We start from the raw sequence: 17,087 nt of genomic DNA on the forward strand, positions 1-17,087 counted from the left end.
TACCAGAAACATCATTTCGCTAATTAATTGTACTGTTAACAAGTTTTTCTTTATTAAACATGGAAATCTGCATGTATTTTTGTCTTGATTGGATGGAAAGACAAACATAATGCAGTATAATAAAATGAAGAGCTGGGCAGCAAGGATGATTATTCACCATTTCTTTATTCAGAACGGCACATCAACTCTCAAACGTTATTACTTTAAAAGGATTTGTTCTAATGAGGATTACAAGAAAGTAGGTTTAAAGATAAACGTAATTTCATCTTAATCATAACTATTTGTCAACTTTATAATAAATAGTTGTGGATAATTATGTATCGCATTGAGCTGAAATTTTATTTATTCATTTATCAATAAATAAATAACTAATTGCCTAAGCAATGGAGATGGACAATCATAATTGAGCTGAAATACAAAGTAACTGCCTATCTACCGTTAAGCTGGAGTGTCAAAGAATTGCTAATCTCAGTTATCCACGAGGGCCCTGAGATTTGATGAAAAGTAAAGTTAATTTCTTAAGGGGGGCCTTAGTACAGTCATTGGTTACAGATACAACCCTTATACAACGGTCCTACTTAATTTTTATCAATTCCGTCTGCTTTTAAACTTTTAAAAACTGCATTAAGTGGTACTTTACTTAAGTAAGACAAAATTAAAATCAAACTAAAAAATATATTTTTGAAGAACTTTAAATTGCATCATTGGAATTTAGTTCCTTGGCGGGAGGTATTAGGCACTATTAGGTAGGTTTTATTTTCTATCATATTGAGGCGTATTAAAAAATAAAGTTTGGATTACCACGAAATGTGAAATAGTTAGTGCTTATAGCAGAATTGTTTCATTTAATACTTGAATTGATACTTTTTTTAAAGTATGCTGAGTGATTTGTAATGGCGTCTAATAAGGTAGCAACTGTAGTAATGCTAGATGTTGGATCAACAGCAAAAGATTCATCAGAAGCAGAATCATTTTTTGATAAGAGTAAATGGTGTCTCTTGAGAATAATACAAAGAATAATATTTTCCGGTGAAAATGATGAACTTGCAGTGGTTCTTTTTGGATATGAACAAACAGATAATGCTTTAGCAGATTGTGCAGAAGAAGGTATGTATGATAACATTATTGAATATACGCCCATGCAAAGACCTACATGGGATCTTTATGAAAAAGTACAGAAACTAACTACGTCAGAGGTGAAGAATTCGAATTGGATAGAATGTTTAGTTGCAAGCTTAAACTATATGAAAGAGCAATGTAAAGGTAAAAGGTTTAAAGATAAACAGTTAATATTATTTTGTAATTTTGCTATGGAGATAAAATATAGCCCAGATAAATTAAATCTTATTGCTGAAGGTCTTAATTTGGATAGCATAAAAGTAATAATTATGGGAATTAATGTAGATGAAGAATGTTGTGATAAATTACTACAAGAACCTGGGAACGCAGGACATGTGTTTCAGTTGGTAGAAAAACTTGATCATGGGTGCTTTTTAAGTTTTGAAGAAGTTGAAAATGACACTGTTTATTATGAAAAAAAACGAAAAATGGCGAGGTTTAGCAAAGTGAACTTGAGTGTTGGTTCAAAAATTAATATTCCTGTAAGATGGATAAAAATGAATTTAGAGCCTACAAGAATCAAATGGGAAAAGAAAGTTGTTTGTAATGAGATTAGTAAACCCGTGACTAATGAGTTGGCTACTGAGAAACTGAGTAATGTTGAGGCAAAAGTTGAACCTGAAATAAGATATGTCATGGAGACACAGAAGGTAACCAAATTTGGGAATAGTGAAGTGGTACTTAGCTATGCTGATTTATTTGCAATGAAACGTCAAACCGGGCCTCCCTCTTGTACTTTACTTGGATGTGTAAAAAGCCAAAGGGTAACAAGACAAATGCTAATTGGTAAAGATATCTATCTGTTGGTGCCTGAACAAAGCCCACGTGCCCAACGTATGTTTTCAGCGTTTGTTGATGCATTAATTAACACCGATAAATATGCACTTATCAGGCGAATTGTGACAAGTAATGGTAAAATTAAATTAGGAGTTTTAATACCCGTTTCCGATGATGTGGGTAAAGAATTGTACTTTCTCCAGTTACCTTTTGCTGAACATGCCATGGTTGTACCTGATGTTGTGCTTCCGGAGCCGGACAACATTGAAATACTTTCAACTTTTGATAATCTCATTGATTCAATGCTTATAACGGATAAGCCTAAAGATCTTCCTATGAAAGATCCTTCATTCCAGTTGAGATGTCATGTTCTACATCTTAGTCAAACAGGACAGCTTCAAAAGGAAAGTGAAGATCCTCCATTACCTGATTTTATTAAAAAATTATGTGATCCTTATCCAGAACTAAGGATGAATGCTGTAGAACATATTAAAAAGCTAGAAGAGATGATACCCATTGATGTTGACGAAAGCATGTTGGAAAGTGTTCAAGATAATGAAAACAAACTACCTATACCCGAGCCTACAAATGTAATTAAAAACGAAGCCTTAAATTTTAACACAAAAGATTCGGTTAATATTAAAGATAAAATGGAATGGGAAGAAGCTGAAACACAAGAGTGGCCAGAAGAGGTGAAAGAGAAATATAAAAATCTTTCCAATCAGGAAATACCACCGATCATTTTAAGGGAAGAAATGCTTTCAAAAAATAAGTACAATACTGAGTACATATCAGGGAACATTTGGAAAGAATATGGTTCTAAAAATAAAGCTATTCGCAGTTCTCCCGAAAAGGTAGCTGCTGCAAACTCAGAGGAAAATTCAGCTCTTCAACAATTGATTCAAGGGCGACACAGCACCGAAATTGAAATCGAAACAGAAGAAATGTTAGAAAGATTGAGAGCTAATTTGGATAAAAAATAGGATTTAATCCCCCAAATGTATGTACAAAGAGAAAAATTAATATCAAATTTATAGAGGAGAATAAATAAAATTAATATATAATATCCTGCACCTATTTTAAAACTTTATATGTTTGTAATATAAAAAAATTGTTTTCATTAATTTGTGAATAATCTTTTACCGTTCCTAGCAAAGTAATTATTTAGTAGGTGAAAAAAAATTAATATTTTGTATAATTTCCCAATGTGCTAATTTTATGTTTCTAAAAAGCTTTATTTATTTTTAATAGAAATATCTATGAATAGTTATTTATAGTAAATCGTAACTTCTAAACAAAATTTCGAAGCATTTACAAAAAGTAATAATAAAAATAGAAAAAGCAATCAAAATGTGATGTAAATAAAGGGACATGATGTAAATCTGTAAAGAGATATATTATTTTCTTTTTAAGGTAGTTTTCTGTATATTAGAACTAGGAGTGATTTATTTCTTATTTAATAAAGCAAGTTGTTGGATCTAAAGAATTATTTAATATGTACAAACATTTATCTTTTGGATAGATAATCCTTTGTTATTAAAAAAATGAATCCAGCATTTTAAACCTGTTAAGTTACTAATTTTGTGAAAAGTATAATAAAAAAAGTTTGTGTAATCGAGCGTTAGTGCTCTCATTTTGAGCCTAACTGAAAAATCCTAATTTTAATAGCCATCACATTATGAAATTAAATTTATAACTTGCTGATATGATTTTTTTTTTTACTTCTAGCACAGAACTATCCTGGACAGTTAGGTAAAGTATGACTGCGAAATAAGACTTCTGCCGCATGTTTTTTTGTAGAAGTTAAAAGGATGGTTGTTTTTGCGTTTTGTAGCATGAATAACCGTGTTTTGGGTAGGTTTTTTGTGGGTTAGGTGATAAAAAAAAACTCACATATTGCCAGCAACAACCTGTATATGAATATAATAACTGAGAAATACTAAAATGCAGAAAAATAATAATATATTCTTAGAAAAGCAGTTATTTGTCTTTGAAAAAACTTTGGCTGTTCCAATGATTCAGTTTTTAGAGCTTCGTTTGGGATCTAGATTCCTGCTATTGAAGTAACCATTTTCTAAAACTGGAACCCTTCTTTGAGGTAACAGGGTCGATATGCATTCCGATACCAGGGGCTATCTATAATAATTATTATGGTAAATAATTATTAGTAGTAGTATTATTGAGTATTGTTCAACGTTTTTAGTGACTGATTCATTAATCCAAAAGGAAGATAGAATATTGCCTAATTCAGTCATTATTATTATTATTCATAGTCCTGAAGATGATCTAGCTCAAAAGCTTGGCAAAAATAAAGCTTAATGATTGAAATGGCTAATATTCTTTCTTCCTTCTAAATATATTTTTTGTTGAGAAAAATTAAAGTTGAGCGCTTTTTCAGTTTCAGTAAACCACTGAATAAAAGAGACATATAATGATGAACGGTCCACGCCTAATTCGCCTTAACTTTTAGTGCTGTTGCTAGGAATTTAGGCCGCTCGTACAGCTTATTTTTGAGTTCTTCGTTAAACACTTTAAACATTTACTCAGGAATGTTGTTTAGACTTAGTATGAGAATTCGTAATATTTTTTTGTTTGTTCTGAAGTTGGATTAAAAAAAAAGTTGAAAACGAGGTTTAAAAAATGAGAACTTTTAAATGGAGTTTCAAACATTTTATTACAATTTCTTCTCATCGCTTTAACAATTCGATCGAAGGCACATAAAAATTACAGTCTTATAATCTTCATTTTCTCTTTTTAATCAGAATAATAGGTTGTATTGAATCCATGGTTTACTATTGAGATTCATTATGCAACAATCCTAATTTTAATATTTTCATATTGCAAAGGTGTAAAAGTATAACCAAAGGTATAAACTGTGCGTTTTTTTTTTCAATTCACAACCGCACGATGCTCTGTTTATCATTTCTACCAAGTTGAGTCTCTTTGTGTAAAGTGCGATTTTAAATATTGGACTAAAAAATAGGGCGAGTCGTTTCAATACTTTAAAATGGGACTTCCGAAATTGTTGATCTTTTGCTTCCTACCCGGGCGTCACGGATTCTGGTTCAAAAACTAAAAATGGGTGAGCACGAAATGTAGTAGCCAGCGCTCGTCTCTTCTTACATTCAGCCTTTCATTCAGCTGTGGAAGCAGGTCCTTACAAAAGCATTCTGGATGAATTAAATGTATTCCCTGTACCATTAAGTGCCACTGCGAGCAGTCGGTGTGATTCTGCCTAAGCATTCCACTCCAATTTCAGTTCTAAGCTTCTTCCGCCACTAACTTGCTGCATACAAGTGACAATTTTTGACTATCAACTCTTCCGATCCGTCACCTTTTTTTAGGTTGTAGGAAATTTAAAATACGGAGTATATAAAAATGGGATGTTAGGAGTTATCTTGCCTAAAATAGCTAGCTCTTGGGGAAGAACATCAAATTGATGGACCCAAATGGTTACAGAAAATGATTATTCACATTTAGAGGAGTTTGCTTAATAAGTGAATAAACAAAGTTTATTCCAATAAGCGACACGCAATAAATACAATACAAAACCTTACAACGAAATATGGATTCAACATTCAATCATCAATGAACTATTTGTTCAACCCTTATCAGCATAATTTATCAAATTCTTTCTAACTGAAGATTAGAGACTACTTTCTTACATAAGAGATATGTTGTCAATTTACTCTTATAATACTGGCAATTCATTCAATAAATATACATAAGTATATATTGCAATAATATTATAAAGAATTAATTTTTAAAGCTCATTTTATGACATTTGATTCTACATGTTCCATGCGTTTGAAATTTCTTTGCACGCTCATTCAATTTTATACAGCTAAAAACAGTTATAAATTTAATTTTGATAATCACATTTTTCCAGAACTCTAACCCCTAAGATGGAATGTTTTGCAATAACGTTTGTATAAATATACTATATACAATGACTGTTATCTGATTGGGCACAAATGGTAAGCCACATTTCTGCTTAGATTTATATTTAAGAAAAGAAATGAAATCAGACTGACTAAACCTAATCGTATAAAACTTATTTTAAAACAGAAATTCACTATTACTAAAGAATTCAGATCTAAACATACATAATATATGTAAACCTAAAATTATTTCCTCAATTTAAATACTTAAGAAAATAAAGCCCATTCTACAAATCTATTATTTTTAGACTTACAAAACAATTATAATAGAAAACAAAAAATTATTTTCTTAACTGGAAACTAAACAGTTTACAACCGATATGATAATCTGCCAAAATGTTCAGGTAAAAGCACTTCCTTTCTTTTTTTGTCTTTAAAATAATAATTTATACAAATGTTACAGAAATGTACGAAGCTGACAGATTTAAGTAAAAATGCTCAAGTTTCTTTGATAATTATACAACCATTGAATACATTAGTTTCTTGTATAGTTAGTTTTTTTTTAACAATTTGGCCTTAAGAATTCTTCCATTAATGGAAATGTTATTGGTTATACTAAGATTTATTTTAATTTAATTTGTTTAATAATTTACCAACCACTGGGCTGACTACATCCATTATAAATGTACTATTTACTAATCTTGTCATTCGTTAAAATTAATATAAAATAAGTTAATAACGTGTCTTTTTTTCTTGTAATCTATAAGCAGTATTTACTGAGCTCTTTAATGAATTTATTTTTGGATTTAAAAATATTCAATATTCAAAAATACCAAATATTCTATGCTTAATTCTTTGTTTTGTGTATCAAAATTAAGTAGTGGTACTTTTCACGGTATGTGGACCGGAGATATGTTTTATTTAAATAAAAATATATTATGCCAAAGATTTCTCTTTCCTTGCTGAATTCCTCTTCTATTAATTTACTCCTTGGATCTTGATAAACCCATTCAGACAAATTATGAAGATCGAGTAAGGAGATCCGCAGAGTATATTTTCCCTCATTACACTATTTGCTTGTTCAGCGGTTCTTTCTCTACCAATTCTGCGTCTGGTAATGGTTTTTTAATCATTCCTTCCGATGAATTCCATTCTTGTAATTTTCCAGTACCAAATAAAAGGTATACCAAAGAACCAACAAAGTATGTAGCTGCTAATATCCAAAACACTATTTGGAATCGTTCATAGGTTTCCTAAAATCAAATCAAATAATAATTTTTATTATTACTTTGTTGACAACTTATTCTTAAAATATTGTATGATGCAATACTTTGATTATTGATTATATAAGAGAAACACATTTTTTTTTAAGCTACTTACATTCTGATAAGTCAGATCTGCAACAATATAAGTTGATACGAATCCTCCAATAGATGAGAGTGTATTAGCCATTCCAAAAATTGTTCCTAAAAAATCAATTAACCTCAAAGAATTTTAATTTAATCATTCCTTCCGATGAATTCCATTCTTGTAATTTTCCAGTACCAAATAAAAGGTATACCAAAGAACCAACAAAGTATTTAATTTTAAGTTTTATTTTATTTTCTTGTGGTTTCAATGATGAGCAATATTGTCACGTTTTGAAGTTTGATCTTCACTACATTTTGAGTACAAAAAACGACGCGTTTTTCGATCGAATCATGACTCGTGATGAAAAGTGTTCTTCTAACGCAGTAGCAAAGATTTAGACAAATTTTGGACAAGGCTGAGTTCCTAAAACACTTTCCAAAATCATATTAGTCGACGACTGACAATACATTTTGGAAACGGTGAAACCATTAAGTAACAAGTATTGCCAAGAAATAGAGGAAATGTTCCGATATGTAGGCCAACAACAGTCGGCATTGTTCTAAAGAAAGGGCCCGATCCTATTTCATAGTAATGGCCGCTCATTGTTTCCATCAAGAACGGTAAAAAGAGCAAAGATTTCTTTCAGAAATACTCAGTTAGTCTGGATTCCGTGACTCATTCTCTATGACTCTAAGTGGAAAAACAAGAAATGACCACAACACGAGCAATGGATGAAAAGAAAGTCCTAATACTACAAAATATTTACTAACCACTGAAGTTTGGTGCAATATCCAATCCATTCCCGAGATAACCAGCAGTTACTGCTCCATTTAAAGTCAGAGCAAGGGTAAATATTGATACTGTCCATATTGTACTGAACCCTAGGTAAACTTGTGCAATCATCAGTATTCCTGGAAGACCAACAGCTGAAAGCAAATTTGAAAATGGTAAATTTTTAATCAATTCCACAGAATGGAAAGACAATAATGAACAATTTTTTAAATTTTATTGAGTAAGACTCAATATTTCACTTCCTGTAACAAAAACAATTCAGAAATGGCTCCATCTGCTGAATTCATTATGAACAAATATTAGATTTAATTAAATCGAATGCTACTATTACTATATTAATAATAATAATACTTTATTTAAAAAAGTAACTACATAATTTTAAAAAACGAGTATATTCAGCATGGCTACAGCCGTCTGCCAGTAGTACTGTTTTTATTATTATATTATTAGAAAATGAACTAGTGGTCAGCAAAATTTAGATAATAACAGAATAATAGATAAAGATAGGTAAAATGAATAAAGGAAAGAGATCATAGTAATCCTCAAAAGCCATTCAAGCATTTTTTTATTTGAAGATTTTTTTACTTTAATACTTTAAGGCTGGGATACGGGCCTAAAGGAAAATATTTCAAGCAATAATATTACAAATATTTAAACTTTTCTAAAGGTATTTACCTAAATAATTTGTTTCATAAAGATAAATTGTTTTATACAAAAAAATAAAGTTCAATAAAACTAGAAAAATTACCAAAAGTTGTAAAAATCTTTCTGATAGCCGTGGTTGACATTTTTCCAGTACCTCTTACATAGTCAGCAATATAACTTGTTATCAAAGCCATTACATATTTACCAATGTATGGAAAACTGGATAAAACTCCATTCTACGTGGAATAATAGAGAATTATTTGTTAAAAAAAATAAATCTTTTTAAAGATGCAACATAATTTAATTTAATTTTGATTACTTTTTTTATATCCAAACCAAGGACATGCTTCATATAAGTCGGCAGTTGGTTTACAAAAGTGAAGTAACAGAATACACTAGCTGCATGTGTAATAATAATAGCCCAAACAGGTTTCGAGGTAAACAGTTTGATCCATGGTACTTTGTGAGGCTGCAAAACAAATAGTTTTCTTAAACTAATAATTGTTGATAACTTAAAAACATAATTATAAATCTTTCTTTTATTACTAACTTTTCTGTTGATACTTTCAATGCCAATCGATTTTTCTAAATATTCTCTTTCAGTCTTTGTTATTCTTGGGTGTTGTGACGGTGTATCGTACATAACTAAGAACCAAATGGCTACCCAAACTAATCCTAGCACTCCTGTTACATAAAATACTGATTCCCAATTGAAATAATCAATCAGTAGTCCACTAATTGGTAATGTTATTGCTGCACCCAAAGAAGAAGCTAGAAAAGAAATTGATAAGATAAATTAATTGTAATTTCGTTATTATAGAACACTATTTCAAGAAAAGTAGATTTCGTTTTTTTTTTTCTTACTTCCTATAAGACAAAGATAAGCTTTATCTTAAACTAAAAAATTACTCAGAAATTGCAGTCATACATACCCATCATATTAGATACAAATTTTGTTCTATCTTTCGGTGGTATCCACTTGGAAGCAATTGGTTGCACGGCTGGAAATGTTACACCCTGAAATGATAAACAAATATTTAGTAGCATTTTCGTTTTAAATGTACTAATTTATTAGTTACAATTATGGAAGCAAATCATCTAACAATTTTGTTAGTGGGTTCCAATACCCCTGTCTAAGCCATGGATTTTTTTTTTAATGATTAATAAGACAAATACTTAGTAAAGTGTTTGCTAGTCGCCTCCGACTACGATATCTAATCGGTAGTTGAACGTATAGCCCGCCTGAAAAAAGGGCCATTACTTTACTTTATTTATTTATACAAAAGGATATAAATGCAAAAAAATTGTACACGTATAAAAAATGAGAATCGGATAGGCAGATATGTGCTGCAGCTGGCACTGTGGTGGCAAAAATTCGAATTACAATTATTAAACAAAAAAATAACATGATAAAAACGGTTATTAAGTTTACGTAAAGCTTGTATAAAAGAAGAATGTAGTTGGTTAATCAATTCGGAATAAACCAGTCTAAAATCTGACTATACTTTAGGTTGAGTTTGAATCACCCCAAGCAGAAGATGCTACAGAAACGTAGACAAAATATACCTTGGTTTGTTTATATATACATATTCATTGAAATGGCTCTCTTCTGAAGAATACGATTAGTAATGAAAAACTAATAAATCTAAGGTTAAGATTAGAAATAGGATGTTTTTGACTATTCCAATTGGCGCAGATTTAATGTATTTAAATGAAGGAAAATAGTACAGCCTTCCATGTAGAGTTCCCTTTGTTATTAACTGAAAGAAATAACCGGCAGACACAATTGGCATGGAATTTAATTTCGATATTCTTCTAGCAACAACATTCCTATCAGTTGTAGGATGTTACAGGAGACAAGTAAGAAATAGCAAAAGCAACAGAATTCCATAAATGTAAGTATTTCGCCATCATCGAAAAAACTAGACATACTAGTTCTTCAAAAATATTTGATTTTTTACCGACTGACGTTGGAACTTTCGATTTAACGTAAAGATATATTTTATTACATCAAGGACGTATTGGCATAGCTTTAGAGATACAAAGATTTTGTTACCAAAGAAACCAATGTTTCTGCCTCAAAAAGGCCCGAATTAACTTATACTTTAGATTGGTTTTTATTATCTAATCAATGATTTGCAATTTAAAAAATAAAAATGTTATAAACAAAATCAATATCTTACCAGCATGAAGCCAATAATAACCCTCAGAATTATGACACCAATATAACCACTTAGATAAGCCGTGACTGGTGTAAACATAGTCACTATAGACGCAATTAATAAAGAATATCCAAATACTTTCTTCGGCCCAATAACTTCAGCCAATCGTCCACCAGGTAATTCAGTCAATACATATCCCCAGAAAAAACTTCCATGGATTTGATTCTTCTGATATGTATCCCATTGAAACTTCGAACCAGATACTTCTGTCTGAAATGCATAAATATTTAAATAACATTAATATAAATAAAGATATTATAAATACAAATAATAATGATAATTGCAGCTAAGTTAAAGTCTTTTAAGCTAATGAACACTTTTCTAGAACGCTGCTACTTAAGAAACTACCAATGATGCCTGGTAAAAGCTTGTGCTGCTTCTAATTTTGTGATTTATTTGTAGTGAATTTAAAAACTAATCCACATGCTGAACAATAAGCTTTTATTTTTAATATAATTCAGTAAGAAAAACAGAGGGAAAAATTGAAATAAGAAATAAATTTCAGTGGATCACTTTTGTAAATGATTTTCTAATAACTTGTAACTAATAACTTTTTCTTTTCTCGAAAATGGCCTCAACAATTTTCTCTTAACTTCGAAAATACCTTCATATCTTTTATTTGTTTGTTTGTTAGGGTTTTTTTTTTCTAGGAAACTGCTTTGTATGCAGTTCTGAGAAAAGATGAGGATAGGCTTCACTCTAATCTCACTGTAGTGTAATTTATGGTTCTACAATCTATATAATTATGGTTTTGAAATTACGTGTTTGAAAAAATAATTAAATTATAACTATCAGAATTACAGCAAGAGAAAGTCAGATGAGAGTTCACATCAGTTCTTTCTTGCAAGAAAGTATAAAATGCTAGTAGGTTGTCTAATAAGACCAAATTTAAAATATTAACGACATTTTTCACTTCTATTACTAAGAGACCAATTATAATATATTTTGCATTATTCACTCTGAAAAACGTTTAACTAAAAAAGGTATTTATTAAACATTTTGAAGTACTCGCTAACTTTAAAGGCTAAATTTCCAATTTTGAAATTTTTATTGGTAGGTAAATTGTAGAAAAGTAACAATAGTATTCTGAACATCCGCTTAATATGTGAGGGATGAAGAGTATTTATTCATCTGCGATATCACTGGATGCCTTAGAATTGGAGTAACCGAAGATGATTGGGGAATCCAGATGGTAAATGATTCCAGAAATGAAATGAAATTAATTATCAAAACATGTATGAGATAAACAGGGTCCAAACGATGATAGAAAAGTCGAATAGGAACAGAAAAGAGATAGTAGATGAGTTTCAGGACCATAAAACACCTAGCGCAAAAGGGTACGAAAATTTTCTCATTTTTCTTACATTTTTAGAGATACTATAAAACTATGGGAAATATTAATTGTAATTCTAAACAATCAACATAAAAAAAATAATTTTTATTATCAGAAAGAAGGTTTTGTTTTCAATTTAAATTTATTGATCTAAAAAGTTTTATAATTAGCCATTGAAGGTATAGATATTTAAGAAATATTGTCACTAATAAAAAGAACAATACAAGAAAAGTTAAACATTAGGAGGTGTTATTGTGTGTATTGTGACCTTGATGAGGTTTTTTAAATGTGATCAACCCTTTAGGGAGGATGTGATGCTTTAGATTAGGGCTAGAGAACTCTATTTGTCCTTGCTTATCGCTTTATTGTATCAAATCTAAATCAATTATTGTAATAGGGCACCAATTTCAAAACACTTTGTTGTAACTACTGTTCTAGATTGAAAAAAAATAAGTAGCAACAGTTTCTCTACTTTGATAACACCTTCAAACAAAAATTAAAGAAAAATGTAACAAACAATTGTGCACAATATCTTTCCATTCTTGAAGTTCGCGTACACAGCAATACCCTAATTTAACACCAGCTTCAGTCTAAAGTCGCATAAATAACCACAGCTTTAATCTAGCTCACTAAAAGAAGTAAAGATAATAAATATAAGAACAATGTATTAAAGATTTGATTTGAAAAAAAAAAATTTCTTAACTCTGCTAGAGGCGATCCAGATAATTTGACAACATTCATTCTCGTCCTTTATACCAACCTTATTCAGACAGTTCACAACTAATCTTACCACAAAAATTAAGTTCAATATGTAGAGTAACTCTAGAACCAAAACCACTTACACCCCAAACATATAACTAAAGTTTGCACAGTTTTGTCAAGAATTGAAAAAGCTTGCTAACACGGTGGTACTGGTTCTTTAAAATCACGCTATCCTCTTGTTTTACGTTAATTTTTCTTTATTGAATGTAGTTTTGTTAATAAAACACATTTTAAATGAAGTAATATAGAAAAAGAAATAAAAAGCACAATTTTTGAATGTGAATTCTGTCGTTTAAGTTTTGAAAGTAAAGGTTTGAAAAAAAAAGAAAAAAAAAAGTTGAAATTATATCTACAGTTAGAACAGAATAGTTAAGATACGATTTAAACATATTTTTTGTGAAGATTCTTCTTGGTAATGAAGGAATGATGTGGAATTCTGCTTTTAATTGTTTGATATAAAATGTTTGTCGAATATAAATATTTAAGACATAATAATTAAATAAATAATATTCCAATAATCTTTATAATTGCCCATACCTCTTCTTAAGTGGGCAATGGCCACTTGGAAAATGCAGAATTAAAATTGCTTAAACTGGCCAGTGATATATTAGGTGTAGGTTCGGATTATTGTGTTATAAATCAGTTTGATAAGATAGGTTTATTGCATAACAGCGATAATAAGACGATGATATATACGTCACTTTAATCACGCATAAAACATAATAACAAGGTCTGTGTCATTAACGCTATCACTAATATTTTTTGTGCACGCAGCAACTAATAAGGTAACTATCCCAAAGCTCACTCTCTAATCACGAAGCTTTGACTCCATACTCTTTACCAAGAAATAAAAATCTAATCAAGGTTGTATTATAAGTAATGCAAAGATCAACCTTAATTATATCAGAGCGATTAACAATGCTTTCAAAAAAAATAATGATCTTATACCTAATATTTCTAAAAAAAACATTTAAAAACTGTAAATTAAATCCTCTTATTTCCTTGTTGGCATCTAAATTGAGACTGTTTGCCGCCGAAACATGTATTGCTTGAAAAAACGACAAAACTATTGGTGAAAAATGAGCACAGGCACTTTGTTTATATTGATTATCATAATGCTAAATTCGTAGCCTTGTATCTACTTAGTTTTATTATATTCAGTAATAAAACTAATATCTTAGTTTTAGTACAAACAATAAAAACGGAATACAATTTTAATTTAGATGTCAACATATATCCCATCACACTTCATGTTGTAACAACCACTCACCGACCGGTGAAGCTGTCAGCAATCAGTCATACTCTCTGACCTTATATCTTCACAGTACTCAATCTTTAATGTCTTCCTAGGTACTTCTTCCTCATAACTATAGTTCATACCAGGGAAAACTATCATTTTAGAAAGTACTGGAAGGACTATAGCAAAATAAGGTAAATTTTTTTAATACAACTGATGTATGTACATCATATAGCAAAAAATTTATTAGATGTATTACGAGATATTAGATTTGTTATATTTTTGATCAAGAAAAATGAAAACAAAAAACTATTTCGTAATAAACAATTCAAGTTAAATTACTTTGGCTTCATAATAAAGAAAACAATTTCTTGTTTGGCTTCAATAAGGCTTCTAATTAACTTTGTCCATGTTAACATCTACACGAACCTTGACCATTAAACGTCATCTGTAATCTAAGATTTTTTTTTATTCATTTATTTATTTAGGAAAGTATATGCACTAAAGAAAAATATAATGAATAATATTTTTGAATAAATCTTTAGAATAATTTTTTATTCGAGTTCTTGCACATTGCAAGAAACAAGAATACTCATTCAATGCAATATAATCAGTCAATAATGGGATTTTAAAGACATGTTTTTGACATGAAATATAATTTCGCTTTCTGAATAGTTTAGGACCAGGATATCATTAGAAACGGATATATTCTGAAGAACATTATGAAGATTGTCGAGGCACCAAACATTCAAAAATAAAAAAAAATTTGGTATCAGTAAGACCACCACACAGTTAAAAGATCGAAACCAGTGGATCGTCTCTTCTTATCACTAGTTGCAAGTAAAGAATGTGCTTTAACGATAGAAAATGGATCTACAGAGGTTACATTTACCGCCCCATGTAAAACGATCCTGCATACATTTTCACCCAATTCTTTAAGTCTTTTATGAACAGAAACTTTATAAGTGAGGACAATTCCAGCGATTCTAAATGTTGCACTGCAAGCAGTTCCAATCCAAGTTAAGATACTGTAAGACTAGTTCAGCTAGCCACAGTATTTCAACAATAATCGTCTCTTTGCTGTTGAGATCATGATGGAGAATAATCAATAATATAGTTAGCATCTCCTCGGTCGGAAGATGAGTCAGTTTGCATTCAAGTGATCTAATTCGTGATTTGCTTGGGATTGGTGCAGAACATTGTCTGCTAAAATATGTGTCAAAAGCGTGAGAATTATAAGAAGGCCGAGCCAATATTGGAAGCCTCATTATTCCTCAACTTTTTGGGGCATAGTGAAAAGTAATGAATTAGTCAAATCCTTACGGTATGTAGTCAGCCTATAATTTTCGATCATATTTTATGTAATAATACGAATTTGTAACTTCATTCAGTTACGACTTTAGTCAGTATTAGTAAATTTGATTTGCTTTAAGTTGATTTCTTTCCGTTCATTCAAAAGTAATCCAGGCATAATATCTACAGCAGTTTTAAGTAAATTTTATAACGGAGCTTGCATGATTCTCCTGCTAAGCTGTAGCTGTTAAATGTTTGCATCTGAACCTAGATGAAAACAAATTGAGCATCACAAAAGTCAACTTCACAACAACAACAAACAAAACAAACAATAAAGTTCAATTAGAGAAATAAATGAAATTTAATAGTGTATTTACCTGGATGACTGTAGAGTTTAGATCAGTAAAATTGTCAGCTATAGAAGTGAAATTATCCTGCACCATGGCTACAATGGCAATTGTCATGTTTACCCTTAACATGTAATTCACCATAAAGCCGAAGAAAACCATAATATTCAGTGTTTGGACACATGTTATTTTCTCTGGAATTAAAAAAATATCAAATCATTAGAAAACTTAAAAAAAGTTTTATACAATATTCAGATATTTTTAGTTATTTTCAAATTATAGATATATTTATCAAAAAATAAAAATACTCAGGGATTCTTGGGGGACAAATGAATACAACGACCTGAGAACCAGCAATACTAGGATAAATAGTAGTAATATTACAAAGTTGCCTTTTTACACTCACCAAGAAGGTTGTAAATTATTTTTACCGGCTAAAAAAAAAAGTTGAGATTCACATACTATAACCTCTTCTCTGAAATAACTTGATATAACTGGTTTTAATGCAGCATGGGAATATAGAACGTGTATGCCAAGATTGGAAAGTTGCTAAAATATTCTCTCTGTTGCTCTTTTTTTTGCAAGGGACGAAAAAAAAAGAAATGCCATACTGCCGTCAAAAAAATGTCATATATTATTGTAAAGTTCAAACAAGCCTTATCTATTCTTCATTCATTAAATAAATAAATGTAATACATTTATCTCTCACTAGATGCTGCGAAATAAATTAAACAAAATAACACTAATAATATCAACTGACTTACTGAAATTAACATTTATTAAAAACACTAATTTATCGCTAATGTTTCAAACAACAAAAATTTCAATGCCTACACCACCAGCTGATTAATGAAGCAAATACAAAGTATAGCTTCCCCGAAGGCGAAGAATTCTGTTCCCACTCAAAAAAAGTAGCACGATCCTTGCGTGGAAGAAAGTCGTCTATTTATCAAGAACTTTTTGTCTTGTGATCTCCCGTCGCAAAACGTAGTTCGAGACTTTCCTTTTACTTTGGAACCATCCGTGTGAACCAGAAAAGATTGAAGAGCATTGAATAGATGCGATACCAAAAGAAAAAAAAAGAAAATTGAAACAACACACAAGTACAAATCTGAGAAATGTGTGGATTGAGGATTGATAGGTATAACCAGTTTATGAAATCAAAGAAATATACAGCTAATTCAGGAGTGCGCAATAGTAGCACTTTACACTCTCCCTTAAATAAATAACTGTTATTTAATAGACCATTTATAATGCTAGTAATGGATATTATTATACAGTCAACGTTGTTTAAGAGATAGTGAAAAGTGGAACTATTTCACTCTCGAA

At 30.3% G+C, this 17,087-nt stretch overlaps 2 protein-coding genes across 4 annotated transcripts in view; one reads left to right on the forward strand and one right to left on the reverse strand.

Annotated features, from left to right (window-relative positions):
* The first annotated feature begins 703 nt into the window (after positions 1-703).
* Positions 704-3,515, forward strand: LOC141458754 (X-ray repair cross-complementing protein 5-like). Its single transcript, XM_074137138.1, has one exon. It carries the CDS (start codon positions 894-896, stop codon positions 2,877-2,879), a length of 1,986 nt encoding a protein of 661 aa, XP_073993239.1. The 5' UTR covers positions 704-893; the 3' UTR covers positions 2,880-3,515.
* Positions 3,516-4,551: 1,036 nt separating this feature from the next.
* The window catches only part of LOC141458756 (sialin), a 52,642-nt gene continuing 40,106 nt past the window's right edge, over positions 4,552-17,087 (reverse strand). For all 3 annotated transcript variants that reach the window (XM_074137139.1, XM_074137141.1, XM_074137140.1), the window contains exons 3-11: positions 15,789-15,952; positions 10,748-10,996; positions 9,497-9,581; positions 9,115-9,335; positions 8,884-9,033; positions 8,668-8,800; positions 7,898-8,053; positions 7,158-7,243; positions 4,552-7,030 (exon numbers count right to left, since the gene is read on the reverse strand). In XM_074137139.1, the coding sequence (XP_073993240.1) occupies positions 6,842-7,030; positions 7,158-7,243; positions 7,898-8,053; positions 8,668-8,800; positions 8,884-9,033; positions 9,115-9,335; positions 9,497-9,581; positions 10,748-10,996; positions 15,789-15,952 (1,433 nt within the window). In that variant the 3' untranslated portion in view covers positions 4,552-6,841. The remainder of the gene's footprint in view (positions 7,031-7,157; positions 7,244-7,897; positions 8,054-8,667; positions 8,801-8,883; positions 9,034-9,114; positions 9,336-9,496; positions 9,582-10,747; positions 10,997-15,788; positions 15,953-17,087) is intronic.

The sequence above is a fragment of the Rhodnius prolixus genome, unplaced genomic scaffold (assembly GCF_049639745.1).
Source record: "Rhodnius prolixus isolate KJV_2025 unplaced genomic scaffold, Rpr scaffold_5, whole genome shotgun sequence".
NCBI lineage: Eukaryota > Metazoa > Arthropoda > Insecta > Hemiptera > Reduviidae > Rhodnius > Rhodnius prolixus.